The 17,959-nt window shown below is 39.5% G+C and overlaps 1 protein-coding gene across 1 annotated transcript in view; it reads left to right on the plus strand.

The window, feature by feature from the left end:
• Nucleotides 1-908: 908 nt before the first annotated feature.
• The window catches only part of EIF2B3 (eukaryotic translation initiation factor 2B subunit gamma), a 123,304-nt gene continuing 106,253 nt past the window's right edge, over nt 909-17,959 (plus strand). Inside the window, exons 1-3 of the mRNA XM_047084700.1 lie at nt 909-964; nt 3,629-3,788; nt 7,520-7,665. Of these exons, the coding sequence (XP_046940656.1) occupies nt 3,641-3,788; nt 7,520-7,665 (294 nt within the window). The 5' untranslated portion in view covers nt 909-964; nt 3,629-3,640. The remainder of the gene's footprint in view (nt 965-3,628; nt 3,789-7,519; nt 7,666-17,959) is intronic.

A 17,959-nucleotide genomic window follows, 5' to 3' on the forward strand; every position in this document is an offset into this window, starting at 1 on the left:
TCACAATTGTTGGAGTTGTCTAGATATAGGCATTTGAGGTCTCTAATGCAGTTGCAGCCACTTAAGTGGACTCCCTGATTCCAGGGAGTCTATTAACACAGCTATCAGAGTGATCCTTTAAAAACCTGTCATATCATGTTCTTCTGCTTAATTCAAGATCCTCACAATGGCCTACAAGACGCACAAGATCTGAATTATCCACCCTCTCTCCCATTGCCTCTGACCTCTGCCATCATTCATTCTCCACCTGGCTTACTTCCCTTCAGCTATATTGGCCTCTCTACGGTTCTTTGAACATGCAGTCTCTCTTCAGGGCCTCTGCACTTGCTAGCTAGTCAGCTTGGAAGACTCTTACCCAAGATATCCACCTGACTCACTCTCTTCAAGCCATTATTCAGTGTCACTGTCTCAATGAGGTCTTCACTGACACCCCTCCTTCTCCCAGTTTCAATGATTAAAGGTGATTGTTTTCCATAGCATAAGAGTCTGGTTCAGAAAGCCGATGTGAGTCGCCACATTAGACATTGCAGACATAGAAAGCGTTGGCAATCCCTGGCCTGCATGAGTATTTGGCTGTTTCTCCACCGGCTAGCCCAAAACTGCGGCTCCCAATGAGCTCTCTTTTCAGAGTGGTAGTCGGCCATATGGTAGAATGAGAACTCCCTAAAGCAAGAGACCGTGGCTTGTTCCTGTGCAGATTCCAGGAGCCCAGCACTGGGAAACACATTCAATGGGCGTTGATGATTTGTGAATGAACGAAAGGATACAGACCACCCAGCTGCCTCTTCTCATAGGGCGCGCTTTTTGTATGAAATCTATTGCTCGACGCTCGTCCCTTCTACGCGGGCCTGCCCAGCGCATCCCATCGATCTGTTCGGCCATCGCGCGCCTGCGCTTTTGGACTGGCAGTCGGAGGCGGCGTGGGGTGCGCTGGGAGCTGCTGTGGCGCGCCTGGAGTCGAGAGGTAAAGCTGCGGCGTTAACGCTGCCAGGCCCCTTACGAGCTGGCTGTTGGGGGTGAGCACCGCGTTGGGGGCAGCCGGGCCCCGCTCATATGGGGAAAGCAGGCTCCTCGACCCCGGCCGAGGAAGGCCTCAGGAGGTGGGCGGGGGTGCAGAGCCCTAGAGTCGCCCGCTCGAGTCCCTGCCTGACCCGGCCAAGCAGCTAAGTAGCCGAACTAGAAGGGATCTTGGAGAGAATGTGAGCCAACCACCTTGTGCAACAGATGGAAAGGAGTTTGAGGGAGGGGAGGTCACAGCGAACGAGAACCCAGATCCTGGACCACTCAGCACAGTGCCTGAACTCTTTCCACTTCAGCCCTTCATTTATTTATTCTGCCTATTTTTAGTTGTTTAGGGGCAAGCCAATGAAATAGAAATAGGAATGCAATAAAGTCCAGATGAGAGACCCAATTATGATAGTGTTTTATCTTACCAGTGTACAAAAGGAGAAGGCAACGAGTGCCATGATGGAGGCATGTATGAGATGCCATGAACCCCCCACTCTAAACCTTGGGAGGCTAACGAGACTCGTTGTGATTTTTATCACCCAGAGTCGTGCCAGTGACATTGAGGCATTTGACAATCTGTCTGGATCATGGTTAGTTCATGATTATCACCGAGAGCCTTGTGGAGAGCAGAAACCTTAGATCCTGGTGACCTGGGGTCTAATGTCCCTTCACGTGTTTGAGCTTGACTTTTACAGGCGGTTGTTGAGATGTTCACAGATGCTTATTCCACAAACACTGATTGAGTGCCAGGCATCTGATGGAAATTGTGTTAGGTACTGAGAATACAGTGTTGACACGGTCCTTGCCTTCAAGGAACTCACAAGATACAGACATTTAAATATATGTGCAATAAAGCCTGGGAAGACAGAGATGATCTGTACATGGTAGAATGGAAGCACCTAAGAGGGAAGGAGTTGCTTCTATCAGGAGGATAGGAGAGGTTAGGAATGGTTTTTTAAGAAAGATGATTCTTAGACTGAAGCTTAAGTAGGTGATTTCTAGGCAAAGGAGAAAGGCAATCTACGAAGCAAGAGGAGCAACACAAAGACCAGAATTACGCAACAGCATGGTTCATTTGGCACAAAAGGCTTTCCATGACCTAGCCTCTGTCTAATGATGTCAAACACAGTGCTTATTGTGGGATTGACATTATTTTCTGTGCTTTACATCGATTAACTTATTTACTCTTCAAAACAACGCTGCAAAGTAGTAATTATCCTCATCTTACAAAATAAAACTGAGATGAAGAGAATTTATGAAGCTTGCCTTAGTTCACACAACTAATGCAGGTTAGGGTTAGAATTCAAATCCAGCCATCTGATTCAAGGGTCTATGAGCTTAAACCAGGCTCCCTTCCAGGAACTGAGGACACTCAGTTTTAAATGTCAGGCCACTGGTCATCTCACCTAGACGTGGCAGAACCAGAACTCAAAATCTGGTCTTTTGACTCTGAAAGGTCCCATGCTCTTTTCATAATAACATCAGATGTGATAGGAGTTATACAGTACCACATTGAAGTTAAATTCCATTCTGAGGCAGTGGTTGCTGAAATTGAAATTACCATATCTTTAAGTTGTGGATGTTGTTCAGGAGGCTTCACTTTGTGCCTTGGGTGTACCGGGTGTAACTGCTGCAGTTTAAATAATGATGAGGACCCAGGACTGATCATAATTACAGGGGAGGGTGCAGCATTATTTGCCAATTTGGTTTCAGATTTTTTTTTTTCTGAACATTGCATTTCACACTGGTACTTAAAAAGTTTTATCATTTGTTGTAAATCAAGGAGTACTTTTATTTTAAACCAGTAAGGATTTATGACCTTTTACCGTGCACCTTTTCTGTGGTAGCTGCTGTAAAGAGATTCTTTTGAAGGTCAAACAGGTTTGTTTATTACCTTGAGTTTAGAGAAAGGAATTAATCTGATTTGTTTGGGCTCTGCAAATCTAGGTTCAGATACATTCCTACGTTTGTGTTTACAGTAATATCTTTCACAGTTGGGGATAATGTGAAGAGAGCAGATGGCTGAATTATTGGAGGAATCTTAAGTCATCTCATACTTTTCAGAAACCTAGTGTGCTTGTATTTATGCTGTTAATCCTAGTCAGAAGTTTCCAGATTTTTTCAAGAAATTAGAACTCATATCAGAAGCCCACTTGGTAAACTCTTACTCCTTCAAAAGTCCCCTCAAATATTACCTTCCTGTAAAACTCCCTGTCTTTTCTAGGAATACTTAGGTATTACCTTCACCAAATGCCTACTGCATCTTTGATATATTCCTGCCACGACACTAATGATAGTATATTGTAATTTACTGAATTTATCTTCTCCACTTAATTGTGAGCACCTCAAGGGAAAGGGCCAGGTTTCTTTAATTCATATCTCTCCTTCAGCCCATCTCCCCTGGCTGGAGCTGAGAGTTTATATTGGTGAGTCAGAAAATGTGATAAAGGTGATGTTTATACTGTAGCTAAGGAAATTTTCTTATAGTGGTTATTGGAGTTGGAAGTGACACATTTGACATAAGTGATTATCAGTAACCTAAATAGAAATAGGGTTAGTACTATGTATGCTTTGAATTTGTTACTTTTTTTTCCCTGTTAATTGTTTTTCTCTGTGATAGCTGTTTGTGAAAATGGAATTTCAAGCAGTAGTGATGGCAGCTGGAGGGGGATCTCGGATGACAGACCTGACTTCCAGCATTCCCAAACCTCTGCTTCCAGTTGGGAACAAACCTTTAATTTGGTACCCACTGAACCTGCTTGAGCGTGTTGGATTTGAAGGTGAGCTATGGCAATGAGATGTACTCATAAAACTTTGGGGATGTTTGATCCCAATGATTTGTCGGCTTTACGAGAGTGAGAGAGGATGAATGAGAGAAGACCAGGACTCAGCATTGGCTGGAGACTGGCCTCTTTTAATTAAGAACATAGAAGTACTCTATTGCTATGTAAAAAAGGTTGAGAAGATAGTGCTATTACTGTTTTAGAGCTGCTCTCCACAATGATCCAAGATTACTCCTATAAGGATATCAGAAAGAGCACAGAGGGATTCCAAGTCAGTACCTCATAGTCAGTACTTACTATGAATCTATATGTACCAGGTGATATATTAATATATTAAGGGGTACAGAATTGGAAAGGTAACTTAGGCCCTGATTTCTAGAACCTTAAAGTCTAGTGGGGTGATACAAATATAAAGAGAGGGGACAAGACTACAGATCCTACAGACATTAAAAAGATAAGTGAATATTATGAACAACCTTATGGTAATTAATATATTTGACAACTGAGATGCACATTTTATTTTTTACTTAAAAAATTGTTTTTAATATTTCATTTATTTTTGAGAGAGAGCACAAGCATGGGAAGCTCAGAGAGAGAGGAGGAGGACAGAGGATCTGTAGCAAGCTCTGTGCTGACAGCAGTGAGCCCGATGTGGGGCTTGAACTAATGAACCATGAGATCATGACCTGAGCCAGAGTCGGATGCTCAACCGACTGAGCCACCCAGGTCCCCCTAAATGCACATTTTAGAAATATTGCTTTGGAATCTCTATAAAGAATGGATTTGAAGGACTCAAGGCTACAAGCAGGGAGATGAGTTGGGAAATTGATACAGAAGTCCACACCAGTATTAAAGAGGGCCTGAACTAAAGAAGTAGCACTAAGGATGGAGAAGAAGGAACATTTGACAAAGTTGATGATTAATGGAGAGGGAGAGTGGAAAAAGAGAGAAGAGTTCCCTCTACTTTTTACTTGGGTGACTAGGTGACTAGATGGTGATACCAGTAACTAGGAAAGGTAATATGAGTCAACGAACAGGTTTGAATGAATATAATGAGTTCAGCTTTGGCCACAATGAGTTTGAGGTGTCCTATAGTTAGATATAGCAAATCTGAGTACCAGATGGAAGTAGTGTCAGATCCTGGGGCACAGTCTTGTATTCTGGTGTTCATTCCACTATGAGAATTGCCTTCCTGAGACAAACCTGTGAACATTTCTATGCAGTAGTCTTTATGACACTGATGTTAAGAGATATGTTTTAGAGGCTCCTGGGTGACTCAATCAGTTAAGCGTCTGACTTCAGCTTAGGTCTTGATCTCATGGTTCACTAGTTGGAGCCCCACATCAGGCTCTGTGCTGACAGCTCAGAGCCTGGAGCCTGCTTCAGATTCTGTCTCCTCTCTCTGCCCCTCCCCCACTCTCTCTCTCTCTCTCTCTCTCTCAAAAATAAATAAACATTAAAAAAATTTTTTTAAGAAATATGTTTTAGGTGGCACCTGGATGGCTCAGTAGGTTGAGTGCCTGACTCTTGATTTCAGCTCAGGTCATGATCCCAGGGTCATGAGATTGAGCCCCACATCGGGCTCCACACTGAGCATGGAGCCTGCTTGAGATTCTCTCTCCCTCTCCTTCTCTCTGTCCCTCCCTCTCTCTGCCACTCTCCCCCACTTGTGTTCTCTCTCCCTAAAATTAAATTAAAATTAAAAACAAACCAAAAAAAGAGATCTGTTTTAGAAAAGATTTTTTTTCTTCTTTCTTTCTTTTCTGTTCTTTTTTTTTTTTTTTAAGAGAGAGCGTGCGCAAGCATGGGAGAGGGGTAGAGGGAGGGAGAGAGAGATTTGAGGAGTGCCTCCTAAACACAGGATTCTGGAGTTAAAAAAATTTTTTTTTGATTTTACATTTATTTATTTTTGAGAGAGAGAGAGACAGAGAACAAGTCGGGGAGGGTGAACAGAGAGAAGGAGACGCAGAATCCGAAGCAGGCTTCAGGCTCTGAGCTGTCAGCACAGAGCCCAATGCGGGGCTTGAACTCAAAAACTGTGAGATCATGACCTGAGCCCAAGTCAGACGCCTAACCAACTGAGCCACCTAGGCGTCCCAAGATTCTGGAGTTTGATAGCAAAATCTTTATTCACTTTGTTCATATTGTTCGCGAGTTTAGAGAAGTTAATGTGGCTCTGCTTAGCATTTTTCTTTCTCTCCACAAGAGTCTTAGTCCAGTTATTAGACTGTCCCACATATGCAGTTACTCCCTTCACTCTATCCACTCTACCTAAAATGTCCTCTCCAAAATGGTACCATCTCTTTGAAATTCTAAACAGCATCGATCATCCTGTCCTCTGTGGTTCCATCTCACTGTGTTTTTCTATCTCAGTACTACCCAAGGCCTGTTTTATGCTATAATTAGTGGCCTGGGAGACTGATATCTCTGAGAGCAGGTACTATATCTCATTCATCCTTGTAATATCAGCATTTACATACAGTGTGTACTAAAAAAATGTTTGTTGGACTTGAATTTATTTTGACCTATCTCAAAGGCCATCCCTTCCAGAAAGCCTTCCTTAGTCATTTCTATGTATAATTTCTCCATCTTAAGTTTCTTAAGAATAGGAACCATGTTGAATTCCATTTCTGACTTCTCAGTGCCTGTTTTTCCTTTTCATATTAAAAGTGTTTGTATTTATTGGATGAATGAGTTAGTGACTAAAAGAAAGCAAAGTGGGGAATGGAAGAAGAGAGAAGGAAGGAAGGGAAGTTAAATGATTTGGAAAAGAAAGAAAGAAAGAGGAAGAAAGAGAAAAATATGATTGCAGTGAAAGGGAGACATAATTGTTACCTAGAACACTATCACAGAACAAGTGGAAATTGTTTCACTTTAGAGACACTAAAATCTGATCTTCAAACATCAGCAACACATGTTATGTTGTAGTGAATTACATTACCCTACCAAAAATCCCAAAGATAACAAAACCCCAAGTTTCCTGTCATTGGTTAACAGCTATATGGATAAGATGAAGACATCTGTTTTGTGGAAATTGCTTCTTAGTAGGGTTCATTGTGATCCTCAATGAAACACTTATGGCTGCTTGGTGGGAAGTGGTGATAGCTCCTTTGTAGTGAATGACAATTTTAAATGTAATCCTGTTTGTGTATGATTCGATGAATGCTCTTCTGAGTTCATTACATCAAGAAGTAGCATGTAATATACTAAAGTGTGGGCTCGAATCATCAGAACTGAGTTTTATCTTGAGTCCATTGCTTACTAGTTGTGTGACCCTGAACAAAGTCACTTAATATCTTTTAGTCGAGGTTTCCTCATTTGTAAAAATGAGTTTTTGTAAGAATTGAGAGAATGCATGTAAAATACATTGAAAAGACTCAATAATATTAGCTATTATTATTACATTTAGAAACAGGGGCTCTTAGGTGGCTCAGTCAGTTAAGTATCCATCTGGCTCTTGATTTCGGCTCAGGTCATGATCTTACAGTTTTGTGAACTTGAGCCCTGCATCAGCCTCTGCACTGACAACACAGAGACTGCTTGTGATTCTCCCTCTCTCTCTGCCCCTCCCCTGCTCACACTCTCTGTCTCTTTCAAAATAAATAAACTTAAAAAAATAACAATAAATAAATCTAGAAAGAGACCAAATCTAATTGAAATAGTGAAACCACTGTCTAAATGAAAGCGAGTTTTTGTGTCTTTCCTTCTTTTTTTGTTTTGTGCTGTAGAAGTCATTGTCATTACAACCAGGGATGTCCAAAAGGCTCTATCCGCAGAATTCAAGATGAAAATGAAGCTAGATGTTGTATGTATTACTGATGAAGCTGACAAGGGAACTGCAGATTCTCTGCGCCAAATATATCCAAAACTTAAGGTGAGAAGCTATTTCTTAATTTTTATTGTTTACTGAAGATAAATATCATTGATGTTTTCACAGTGCATTACAGCTTACAGTGCTTTTTTGAAAATATATTTTTGCATCACATATTTTGTTGCCCCATGTACTCTTCAGCTGCTTTTTATTTTGATTATGTTTTTAAAGTTTATGTATTTGTTTATTTATTTATGTAAGTAATCTCTGTACCTAATGTGAGGCTTAAACTCCATATCAGAAGTCACATGCTCCTCTGACCGAGCCAGCCAGGCACCCCTATTTTGATTATTAATGAAGATTTAGGTGTTTAGTTGTCACAGGCACTGGTTTCCAATATTTTTGAGTAATTGTACATCCCTATGAAAGAGGTATACTTCAAATGTGCTTTAAAAGATTCCATTTAAATGAAGTTCATGAACAAGTGAATTTAATCTATAGTGATAAAAATGAAAGCGACAGTTGACTTTGCAGATGACAGGTTGACTAGAAAGAAGTATAAAGGAACTTTCAAAAATTCCAGACCCCCACCCCTGCAACATGTTAATATTTGACCTTTTGGTCTACTTTGATTAGATACTAACAAGGGCTTATGGATATGAGGACATAGTCTCCCTAGTGGCCTGTGGCCTATGAGCTGAGAAATATCCACTGTAAATTATTTTGAAATTGATGTCCTTTGGGAAAAATTCAGTCTGTATGATAATGTTGGCATCTTGTTTGAATTGGGGAGCAGACTCTCTGGGTATTTCTCATGACTACAAACAGATTAATAGTTTCAACCTACCTATGCACTAAAGAACAAAAAATTAATGTAGAAATGTACTTGGCCTTTCCCGCCATCCCACCTTTATTGGGAAATAATTTACATACAGTAAAATACACAGATAGTAAGTACACAGTTCAATAAATTTTGACAGATATATACACCCTGATTACTATTACCCAAATCTAGAACATTTCCATTACCTCTAAAAGTTCCTTTTTACTTCTTTTTAGTAAGCTACCCTCAACCTTCCAGCCCCCTGCCCCCCTTGAGTTAACTCACATGTTAACTTTGTTCATGAACTAGGTATAAATGGAATCATACCATTTTAGTCTGGTTTCTTTAGTTTAATGTAATATTTTTCAGACTCTTATTGCAAGTATAACGTGTGTGTGTGTGTGTGTGTGTGTGTGTGTGTGTGTGTGTGTGTTTATTCCATTGAATAAGTATACCACTGTTTACTTATTTACCTGTTGATGGCCATTTGGGTTGTTTCTAATTTGGGGATGTCATGAATAAAGCTGTTAGGAACATTGTTCTGCAAGTCTTTTGTGAAAATATTCTAGGTTGTAGGGTTTACTTTACTAGAAACTACCAAATAACTTTCCAAGTGGTTATACCATTTTATACTTCCATCAACAATGTGTAAGGGTTGCATTTGCTGCACATCTTCATTGACGCTTGGTATCGTCTTTTACATTTTATCCATTCTAGTCGCTATCTATGGAGTAGTTACTCATTGTGGTTTAAAAAAAATTTTTTTTAATGTTTATTTATTTTTGAGAGAGAGAGTGAGACAGAGTGTGAGCAGGGGAGGGCCAGAGACAGGGAGACACAGAATCCGAAGCAGGCTCCAGGCTCTGAGCTGTCAGCACAGAGCCCAATGCGGGGCTCGAACTACAAACTGAGAACATGACCTGAGCTGAAGTCGGATGCCCAACCTACTGAGCCACCCAGGCGCCCCACTCATTGTGGTTTTAATTTGAATTTCTCTGATTGTAATGATGCTAATCACCTTTTCTTCTTTAATTTTTTTTAAAAAGTTCATTTTTATTTATTTTGGGTGGGGAGAGAGAGGGAGAGAGAGAACGTGTGGGGGAGCGGCAAAGAGAGAGGGAGAGCCAGAGAATCCCAAGCGGGCTTTCTGCTGGCAGCACAGAACCCAACTTGGGGCTAGAACCCACAAAACCATGAGATCATGACCTGAGCCAAAATCAAGAGTTGGATGCTTAACTGACTAAGCCATCCAGGCACCCCACTAACCACCATTTTAAGCATTTGCCTGTTTTTAAATTGAGTTGTTTACCTTTTAATTATTGATTACAGAAATTGTATTTTACATCTAGAATTATATATTCTAGATGTAAGTCTTTTGTCAGATATGTGTTGTGAATATCTTCTGCCAGTCTGGCTTGCCTTTTTACTTTATTTATTTTTAAGTATTTATTTATTTTGAGAGAGAGAGAGTGTGCGCACATGAGCAGGGGAGGGGCAGAGAGAGAGTGGGAGACAGAGAATCCCAGGCAGGCTCCACGCTGCCAGCAAAGAGCCCCAGGCAGGGCTAAATCTCACAAATCATGAGATCATGACCTGAGCCGAAATCAAAAGTCAGATACCTAACTGACTGAGCCACCCAGGCACCCCTGCCTTTTTTCTTTCTTAATGGTGTCTCTTCATGACCATAAGTTTTCAATGTTGCTGAAATTCAGATTACTGATTTTTTTTCTTTTGTGGTTAATACAGTTTTTGTGCCCTTTCTAAGAAATCTTTGCCTATCCCAAGCTTGTGAAGATATTCTCTTATGTTTACTTCTAAAAAGTTTAGCTTTTATGGTTGGATATCTACTGCATCTTGATTTGATTTTGTATGTGGTGTGATATAAGGATAAAGGTTCACTTTTTTTCTATATGGATATTTGTTCCAGCACCATTTGTTAAAAATACTTTACTTTCCCCATGGAATTGCACTGGTGCCTTCACTGAAAATCAACTGACTGTATGTGGCCAATTTCTGTTTTCTCTATTTTGTTTCATTGTCTTTACTTCAATACCACATTGAATAATGTCTTCATTATTTTTTTTATGTTTATTTTTGAGAGAGAGAGACAGACAAACAGAAGGTGAGTGGGGGAGGGGCAGAGAGAGAGGAAGACACAGAATCTGAAGCAGGCTCCAGGCTCTGAGCTGTCAGCCCAAAGCCCCACGTGGGGCTCAAACTCAGGAACCGCAAGATCATGACCCGAGCAGAAGTCAGCTGCTCAACCGACTGAGCTACCCAGGCGCCCCTGTCTTCATTATTTTAGATTTATAGTACGAATTGGACTGAATCTATAGATCAGTTTGGGGAGAATTGATATTTTAGTATTGATTCTTCTAATCTTGAACATCTATTTATTTAGATTTCCTTTAATTCCTCTCAATAGTGTTTTATAATTTTCAGTGTAGAAGCTTTGAACATCTCTTGGTAAATTTTTTCCTAGGTAAATGTTTTTAATGATTTTTTTTTAATGTTTATTTATTTGAGAGAGAGCACACACGTGAGCGAGAAGGGAAGAGATGGAGAGAGAGGGAGACAGAGGATCCAAAATGGGCTCTGTGCTGACAGCAGCAAGCCCAATGTGGGGCTCAAACCCACAAACTGTGAGATAATGACCTGAGCCAAAGTTGGACGCTTAACCAACTGAGCCACCCAGGCGACCCTTAATGATGTTATTATAAATGGTGCTTTTTACTCTATTATCAATTGTTTATTGCTTGTATATAGACATAAAATCATGTTTTCTATACTGACTTTGTTAAATTGTAGATTCTTTAGGATTTTCTATATACATCATCATGTTGATTGTAAATAAAAACAGTATTACCTCTTCTTTTTTCATCTTTATGCTTTTTTTTTTTTTTTTTTTTGAACTGTCTTATTGCCCTAGCCAGGATCTCCAGTGCAATATGTAATAGGCATTTTCCATTCACTTGTGGCCTCTCTTTCTGTTTTTCTATGCTTCCATCCAAGTAGGTTTTGGTGTTTCTGACTGGAGTGGAGTTTTCCAATTCCATTATGTTGGGTGTGTTACTTTCTGGAGTGCAGCTGCTTCTTTCCTTAGGGAGAATATGGGGGATTTCACTAGGAAAATGAAATGATAATTCTGTTCTTTCGCGGGAACAGATGCCAAGTTTACCAAGAATCTTAGAGTGTTTAGTGGACTAGCCAGGGGCTCTTTCAGCTACTGTTTAAAAGTTTAGGGTGGAAGTACAATCTCTCTTTGCTCCCTAAGTCTAAATCTTAGGAATATTTTTACCCTTACCTGGAACTGGAGATCCTAGAAGTCTCATGTGAGACCTGTATAACTCTTAGAGGCTTGAGAAGTGGTAATGCCAACTATAAATAGAAGAGTGCATGTGGAGGCGAGCTGATAGAATACTTTACTCTCAAGTTACTGCTCCTTCCTATGGTTTTGATCATTTGATCCTTATTTTAGGGCTCCCCCTTGAACGTAACATAAGAGTCCTCATTAATTCACTCTGCACAATCTCATTTCTTTTCTTCCTTTATCCCTTTGTTTCTACATCACTTACATGACACCTTTTACGTATAATCCTACCTCTGTGCCTTCTTCTCAAGCTCACAGCTTTGGCTAGCAAGTCTCTGTTGTCTTTGCTGTCTCTACTTGGTTTCTCCTTTACCAATGGCTCCTGAAATCCTGACCACATCAACTTGCATTCCAACCTAGAGCAGAGGCAGCAAAGCTAACCTATGGAGAAACATAGTAGACTACTAAATAGCCATTAAGATCAAAGTAAGACCTGAGCTAAGCCAAAATTTAGAACTGTCTGGTTGGAATCAACACGATCTTGTAGGAAAGGCAATAGAAATACATATAAATAGTTGAAGAAAGTGAAATAGTCTGAGAAGGCAGTTTGTTGGTGTTCACTAAGAGATGGCAAGTACCTCTCTAAAATAGGAAGTTGTACCCCCAGGCTGTGCCATGGTTTAAAAGCATTGCCCTATTGAACCAATTTATTTCTCTTACCCTGTGCCCACAAAGCAGCTTCCTAAACATTTGAGGACTCTTGGTCTGTTTTAAGTAAGATTTTAGGTAAGATAATATTCCCTTTGAGATTTGGGAGTTTATTAGCTTTTAGTTCTTTTATCTTTACCTATTTCCTCCAGATTGAGTTCCCCAAATATTACTGTGAGGTTATCCCACATGGCTTTTCTCAGACCACAATAGTGTGTTAGCTTTATCTGACTTTTTTGTTTAAATTTAATTTATAATTTTTTTCATTTACATTGCATTTGCTAAATATATTTTATATGTGGAAACTTCCATCACATCTGCATATTAGATATTGAAGCTGAACATCATATTTGCTATGTGTTTTTTCAACTAACAGACATATATTTCATTTGGCTTTATTCTTCTGGCACTGTTTTCTACCTCATTTTGCCTTATCTTATGCCACAATTTTTGCTGACTTACTGGCTTCTCGCTTTTTATTTCATCTGCCCACCCTCTTTCTCTGACTTACCAAGAGAGATTATTGGTTCATTCATTCTCCCACGCCATGGGTGAGTGAGCTCCATTCTTATAGTTGGTGTTGATGACATGAAAATTCATAGATTTAAAAAAAATTTTTTTTAATGTTTATTTATTATTAAGAGACAGAGAGACACAGAGCATGAGCAGGGGAGGGGTAGAGAGAGGGGGAGACAACAGAATCCAAAGCAGGCTTCAGGCTCTGAGCTGTCAGCACAGAGCCCAACGCGGGGCTCGAGCTCACAAACTGTGAGATCATGACCTGAGCTGAAGTTGATCGCCTAACCAACTGAGCCACCCAGGCACCCCCTGAAAATTCTTAGATTTTAAATCTTCTTCACAATAATGTTTCATATTTGTTGATGGATGATTCGGTCTTATCTATGTCTGAACTCATTCAGTTAGCAAATATTTATTGAGAGTCAACTAATACTAATGATTATAATTGCTTAATTTATTAAATACCAATTATGGATCATAGTTTAAAAAATTTATTAGGGAAAACTTCAAATATGTACAAAAATAGAGCATTGTCAATGTATCTATTACATGGTTACATTGTCAATAGTTATTAACCCATGGCAAATCTCATTTCATCTATATCCCCACCTATCTTGCTCCCTCTCATGTTCTTTTAAAACAAATCTCAGACATCATATTATTTCATCTCTAAGCATTTCAGAATATACTACTAAGATGAGATCATTTTTTGAGAGCTCTTTAAAAAATGAAAAAACTAGGGAGCCTGAGTGGCTCAGTCAGCTAAGTGTCCAACTTTGACTCAAGTCATGATCTCATGGTTCATGAGTTCGAGCCCTGCATCGGGCTCTCTGCTGCCAGCGCAGAACCCTCTTCAGATTCTCTGTCCCCCTTTTTCTCTGCCCCTCTCCAGCTTGCATGCTTTCTCTCTCTCAAAAATAAACATTTAAAAATAAAGTAAAATAAGAATAAAACTATAATGCCATTATAATGCCTAAAAAAACAAACTGATAATTCTTTAGTATTGTCAAATATCCAATCAGTGTATGAGTTCTAGTTGCCTTATAAATATAACTTTAAAATATTTTTTAGTGTGTTTATTTAAATCAGGAGGCAAATAAGGCCTGTACATTACAATTGGTTGAAATGTCTCTTTTAATATATAAATTTTACCTCTATCTCTTTTTTCCCATTAATTTATATGCTGGAGAAATTGGATCTTTTTCTTGTATATTTTCCCTCCCACAGTCTGCATTTTGTTGATTGCAACCATGTGGTGTTGTTTAATAAGTATCTCTATATATATTGGTGTTGGTATTGGTAGTTGGACCTAGAGGCTCCATTAAACTCAGGTTTTGAATTTTGGGGCAAGACTTTCATAGGTGGTGTTGTGTTCTTCTATCTGGAGGCACATATTTGCTGATTCTCTCTCTCTCTTTCTCTCTCTCTCTCTTTTAAGTAGGCTCCCCACCTAACATGGGGCTCAAATTCACAACCTTGAGATCAAGTTGCATGGTCTACCTACTAAGCTATCCATGCAGCCCAGATTGTCTTTTTGTGATGTGGTAGCGGTTAATGATCACTGCCACCAGGCCGTAGTCCTTGTCTCTCCAGGCATTTGGCTATCTGAAGCTTATTTCTAGTAGATTCCTTAAGAAGTCTTCATGATATCAATGCTTAGCAAATTATCTGCAGCCTTTATATTTCAAAGCTAATTTATATGGATATGAAATCCTTGACTCACATTTTTTTCTTAAATATCTTAAATTCTCTCATGGATTATGTTATATAATGTTGCTGTTCAAAAAAGTACAGGTGAAAAATCTTTCTTTCCCTTATGAGTGAGTTGGTCTTTTTGTCTGGATTTCCAAAAGCGTTTTTATTTATCTAATTTTTTAAAGATTTTATTTATGTATTTGTTTATGTTTATTTATTTTTTGAGAGAGAGAGCAAGCTGGGGAGGGGCAGAAAGAGAGGGAGAGAGAGAGTATCCCAAGCAGGCTCTGCACTGAGAGTGCAGAGTTCAATGCAGGGTTCACACTCAGGAACCATGAGATCATGACCTGAGCCAAAGTCAGATGCTTAACCGACTAAGCCACCCAGGCACCCCATTAAAGATTTTATTTCCCTTCATTTTATTTTTTTAAAGTTCATTTACTTATTTCGAGAGAGACGGAGACAGCACCAGTTGGGCAGGGGCAGAGAGAGAGAGGGAGAGAGAGTATCTCAAGCAGGTTCTGCACTGTCAGTCTAGAGCCTAACATGGGGCTCAGACTCATGAACATTTGAGATCATGACCTGAGCCGAAGTCAGATGCTTAACTGACTGAACCACCCAGGCTCCCCAAGTGTATTTTTTTTTTTTTCAAAAAAAAAATTTTTAACATTTATTTATTTTTGAGACAGAGAGAACATGAACAGGGGAGGGTCAGAGAAAGAGGGAGACACAGAATCTGAAACAGGCTCCAGGCTCCGAGCTGTCAGCACAGAGCCCGACGCGGGGCTCGAACCCACAGACCGCAAGATCATGACCTGAGCCGAAGTCGGACGCTTAACTGACTGAGCCACCCAGGCACCCCTCCCCAAGTGTATTTTTAAGATGGAAGCAGCTTGAACATTTTTATAAGAGAGGAAAAGGGCCAGTGGAGAGGTATAGAAGAAAGATAAATGATGAATGAGGTCCCCACAGAGACAAGAAGGAATGAAGGAGCAGCTTTGGGCAAGAGGAAGACTATATCTTCCACTGAAATGAGAAGATAGGAAGAAAGGGAAACTCAAAAGCAGATCAAGAAGGAGAGATAGGAATTTAAAAAATTCACTCCTGAGGCCTCTGTATTCTTGATGAAGTAGGAGGTGCATTTGTCTGTTGAGAATGTGGAGAGAGAAACGTGATGGGATTGGGACCTGTGAGTAGTGAAGCTTTAGAATTGTCACTGGAAAATGGGAGAGAGCTGACTATGGACACTGAGAAGGAGACCTGAGCAGCATCAGGAGTATAGCTGGGGTTGAAGAATATAAATTATAATTACCACAATTAGTACAGTCATGGTAATTTTTTTTTCTTGTTTTTCTGTCTTTTACCACTGCTCAGGTGTCTAGGTATAGAGGAGAAGACATGTTTGGATTGATCGGGGTTATGGGGAAGGTCAATATTTGTATCCACTGGAGAGGGAAAAATTGAGGCTAGGCAGAATAAGATTTGGCTAAGGACTTGATGGACAAAGGCCTTCCTTCTCTTCTTTCTGGCATGAGCTTAGCAAAAACTTTCCTTGCAGAGGCAGTCTCTCCAAATTGGAACTGAGTCCTGGTTAAGAGTTTTTATTCATTCCTCTTCTTGGGACAGTTAGTTTGCTTTCTTTTCTTGCATCATGTATAGTACTACAATGTCCATCCTTGCACCAGTTTCTTTGTGCTCTTGTTTTGAAGATAGACACCTAGGAGTGATGTGCGGATCATAAGGTATGTGCATTTCCAGCTTTACTAGATACTGGCAAATATGAATGCAGTCATATTAGTCTACATTCCCACCGGTAGTATGAATTAGAGTTCTGATTTCTGCCTGTCCTTATTAACAGTTGGTATTCTCAAACTTAAATTTTCATTAATATGATGGGTGTGAAATGGTACCTCATTCTTGGTTTAATTTGCTTTTCCTTGATTATTTGTGAAATTGAGGCTTTGGGGGAGATTTTTTTTTTGCTAGGTATATTGGTCGTTTTCCTTTTCATTGAATTTCTCATATCCTTTGCCCATTTTGTGTTTGGGTTATACCTCTTTCTTTCTTTCTTTCTTTCTTTCTTTCTTTCTTTCTTTCTCTCTCTCTCTCTCTCTCTCTCTCTCTCTCTCTCTCTCTCTCTCTTTCTTTCTTTCTTTCTTTCTTTCTTAAATGTCTATTTATTTATTTTTGAGAGAGAGAGCACAAACAGGGAAGGGGTAGAGAGAGAGGGAGATAGAATCCCAAACAGACTCTGTGCTGTCAGCATAGAGACCCATGCTGGGCTCAAACCCACCAATGACCTGAGCCAAAATCAAGAGTCGGATGCTCAACCAACTGAGCCTCCCAGGCATCCCATCTTTTTCTTACTTATACATATACTCTGTATATTCTGTATACTAATCCTTTAGTTATATGGTTACAAGTTTTCCCCCAGTCTGGAGTGCCTGCGTGGCTCAGTTGGTTAAGCTTTATGCCACTGACTTATCAAAGAAAACAGGTTATTTGTCATGTAGAATCTCTGACATCTGTCGTGTGTCTGGTTGCTCTCTACTGATGTCACTTAACTTGTTTTTCTTTCCCAGTATTTTCTTACAAATTGTAATTTGGATCTAAATGTTAGCTAGATTCAATTTCAACTTTTTTTGTAATAATGTTTCATATGTGTACTTCTTATTGCATTGTATCCAGCTCTGAAATCAGACATTTAAAAAAGTCCTGATTTTCTTATGTACAGCTTTTTACATGTCAATCATACCTCAACAAAGAGGTTTAAAAAAAAAAAAAAAGCCCTGGTTTCTTTTTGTGGAGAATGATGTTTATATACTGCAGTCTGAGATCTAGGAGAAATAGAAGATTTTAAATTTTAATGTAATTGATTTTTCATTCTTTTCCTTTATGGTTTGTGATTTCTGTCACAATTTAGAAATTCTTCCCTTTATGAGCTTTTTATATGTATATATAAAGTTCATGTATTTACTTATTTTTGAGAGAGAGAGAGCACAAGCAGGTGAGGGACAGAGAGATGAAACAGAATACCAAGCAGGCTTCATGCCAACAGCGCAGAACCCAGCGCGGGGCTTGAACTCAAAAACCATATGATCAAAAATCAGACGCTTAACCACTGAGCCACCCAGGTGGCTTCCCTTCTGAGGTCTTAAAGATACTTTGCTTAAATTTTTAGTTTTGCTTTTCATAGTTTAGGCTCAAATTCACTTAGAATCTCTCCACTTATTTCAGGCTTTTAAAATATATCTCAGTAAAGTTTTATAATTTTCATCATAAAAATCTTACTTATCTTTTGT

This window comes from Lynx rufus, unplaced genomic scaffold (assembly GCF_022079265.1).
Source record: "Lynx rufus isolate CCGP_SWC_20201006 ecotype Redwood Valley unplaced genomic scaffold, mLynRuf1.p SCAF_2, whole genome shotgun sequence".
NCBI lineage: Eukaryota > Metazoa > Chordata > Mammalia > Carnivora > Felidae > Lynx > Lynx rufus.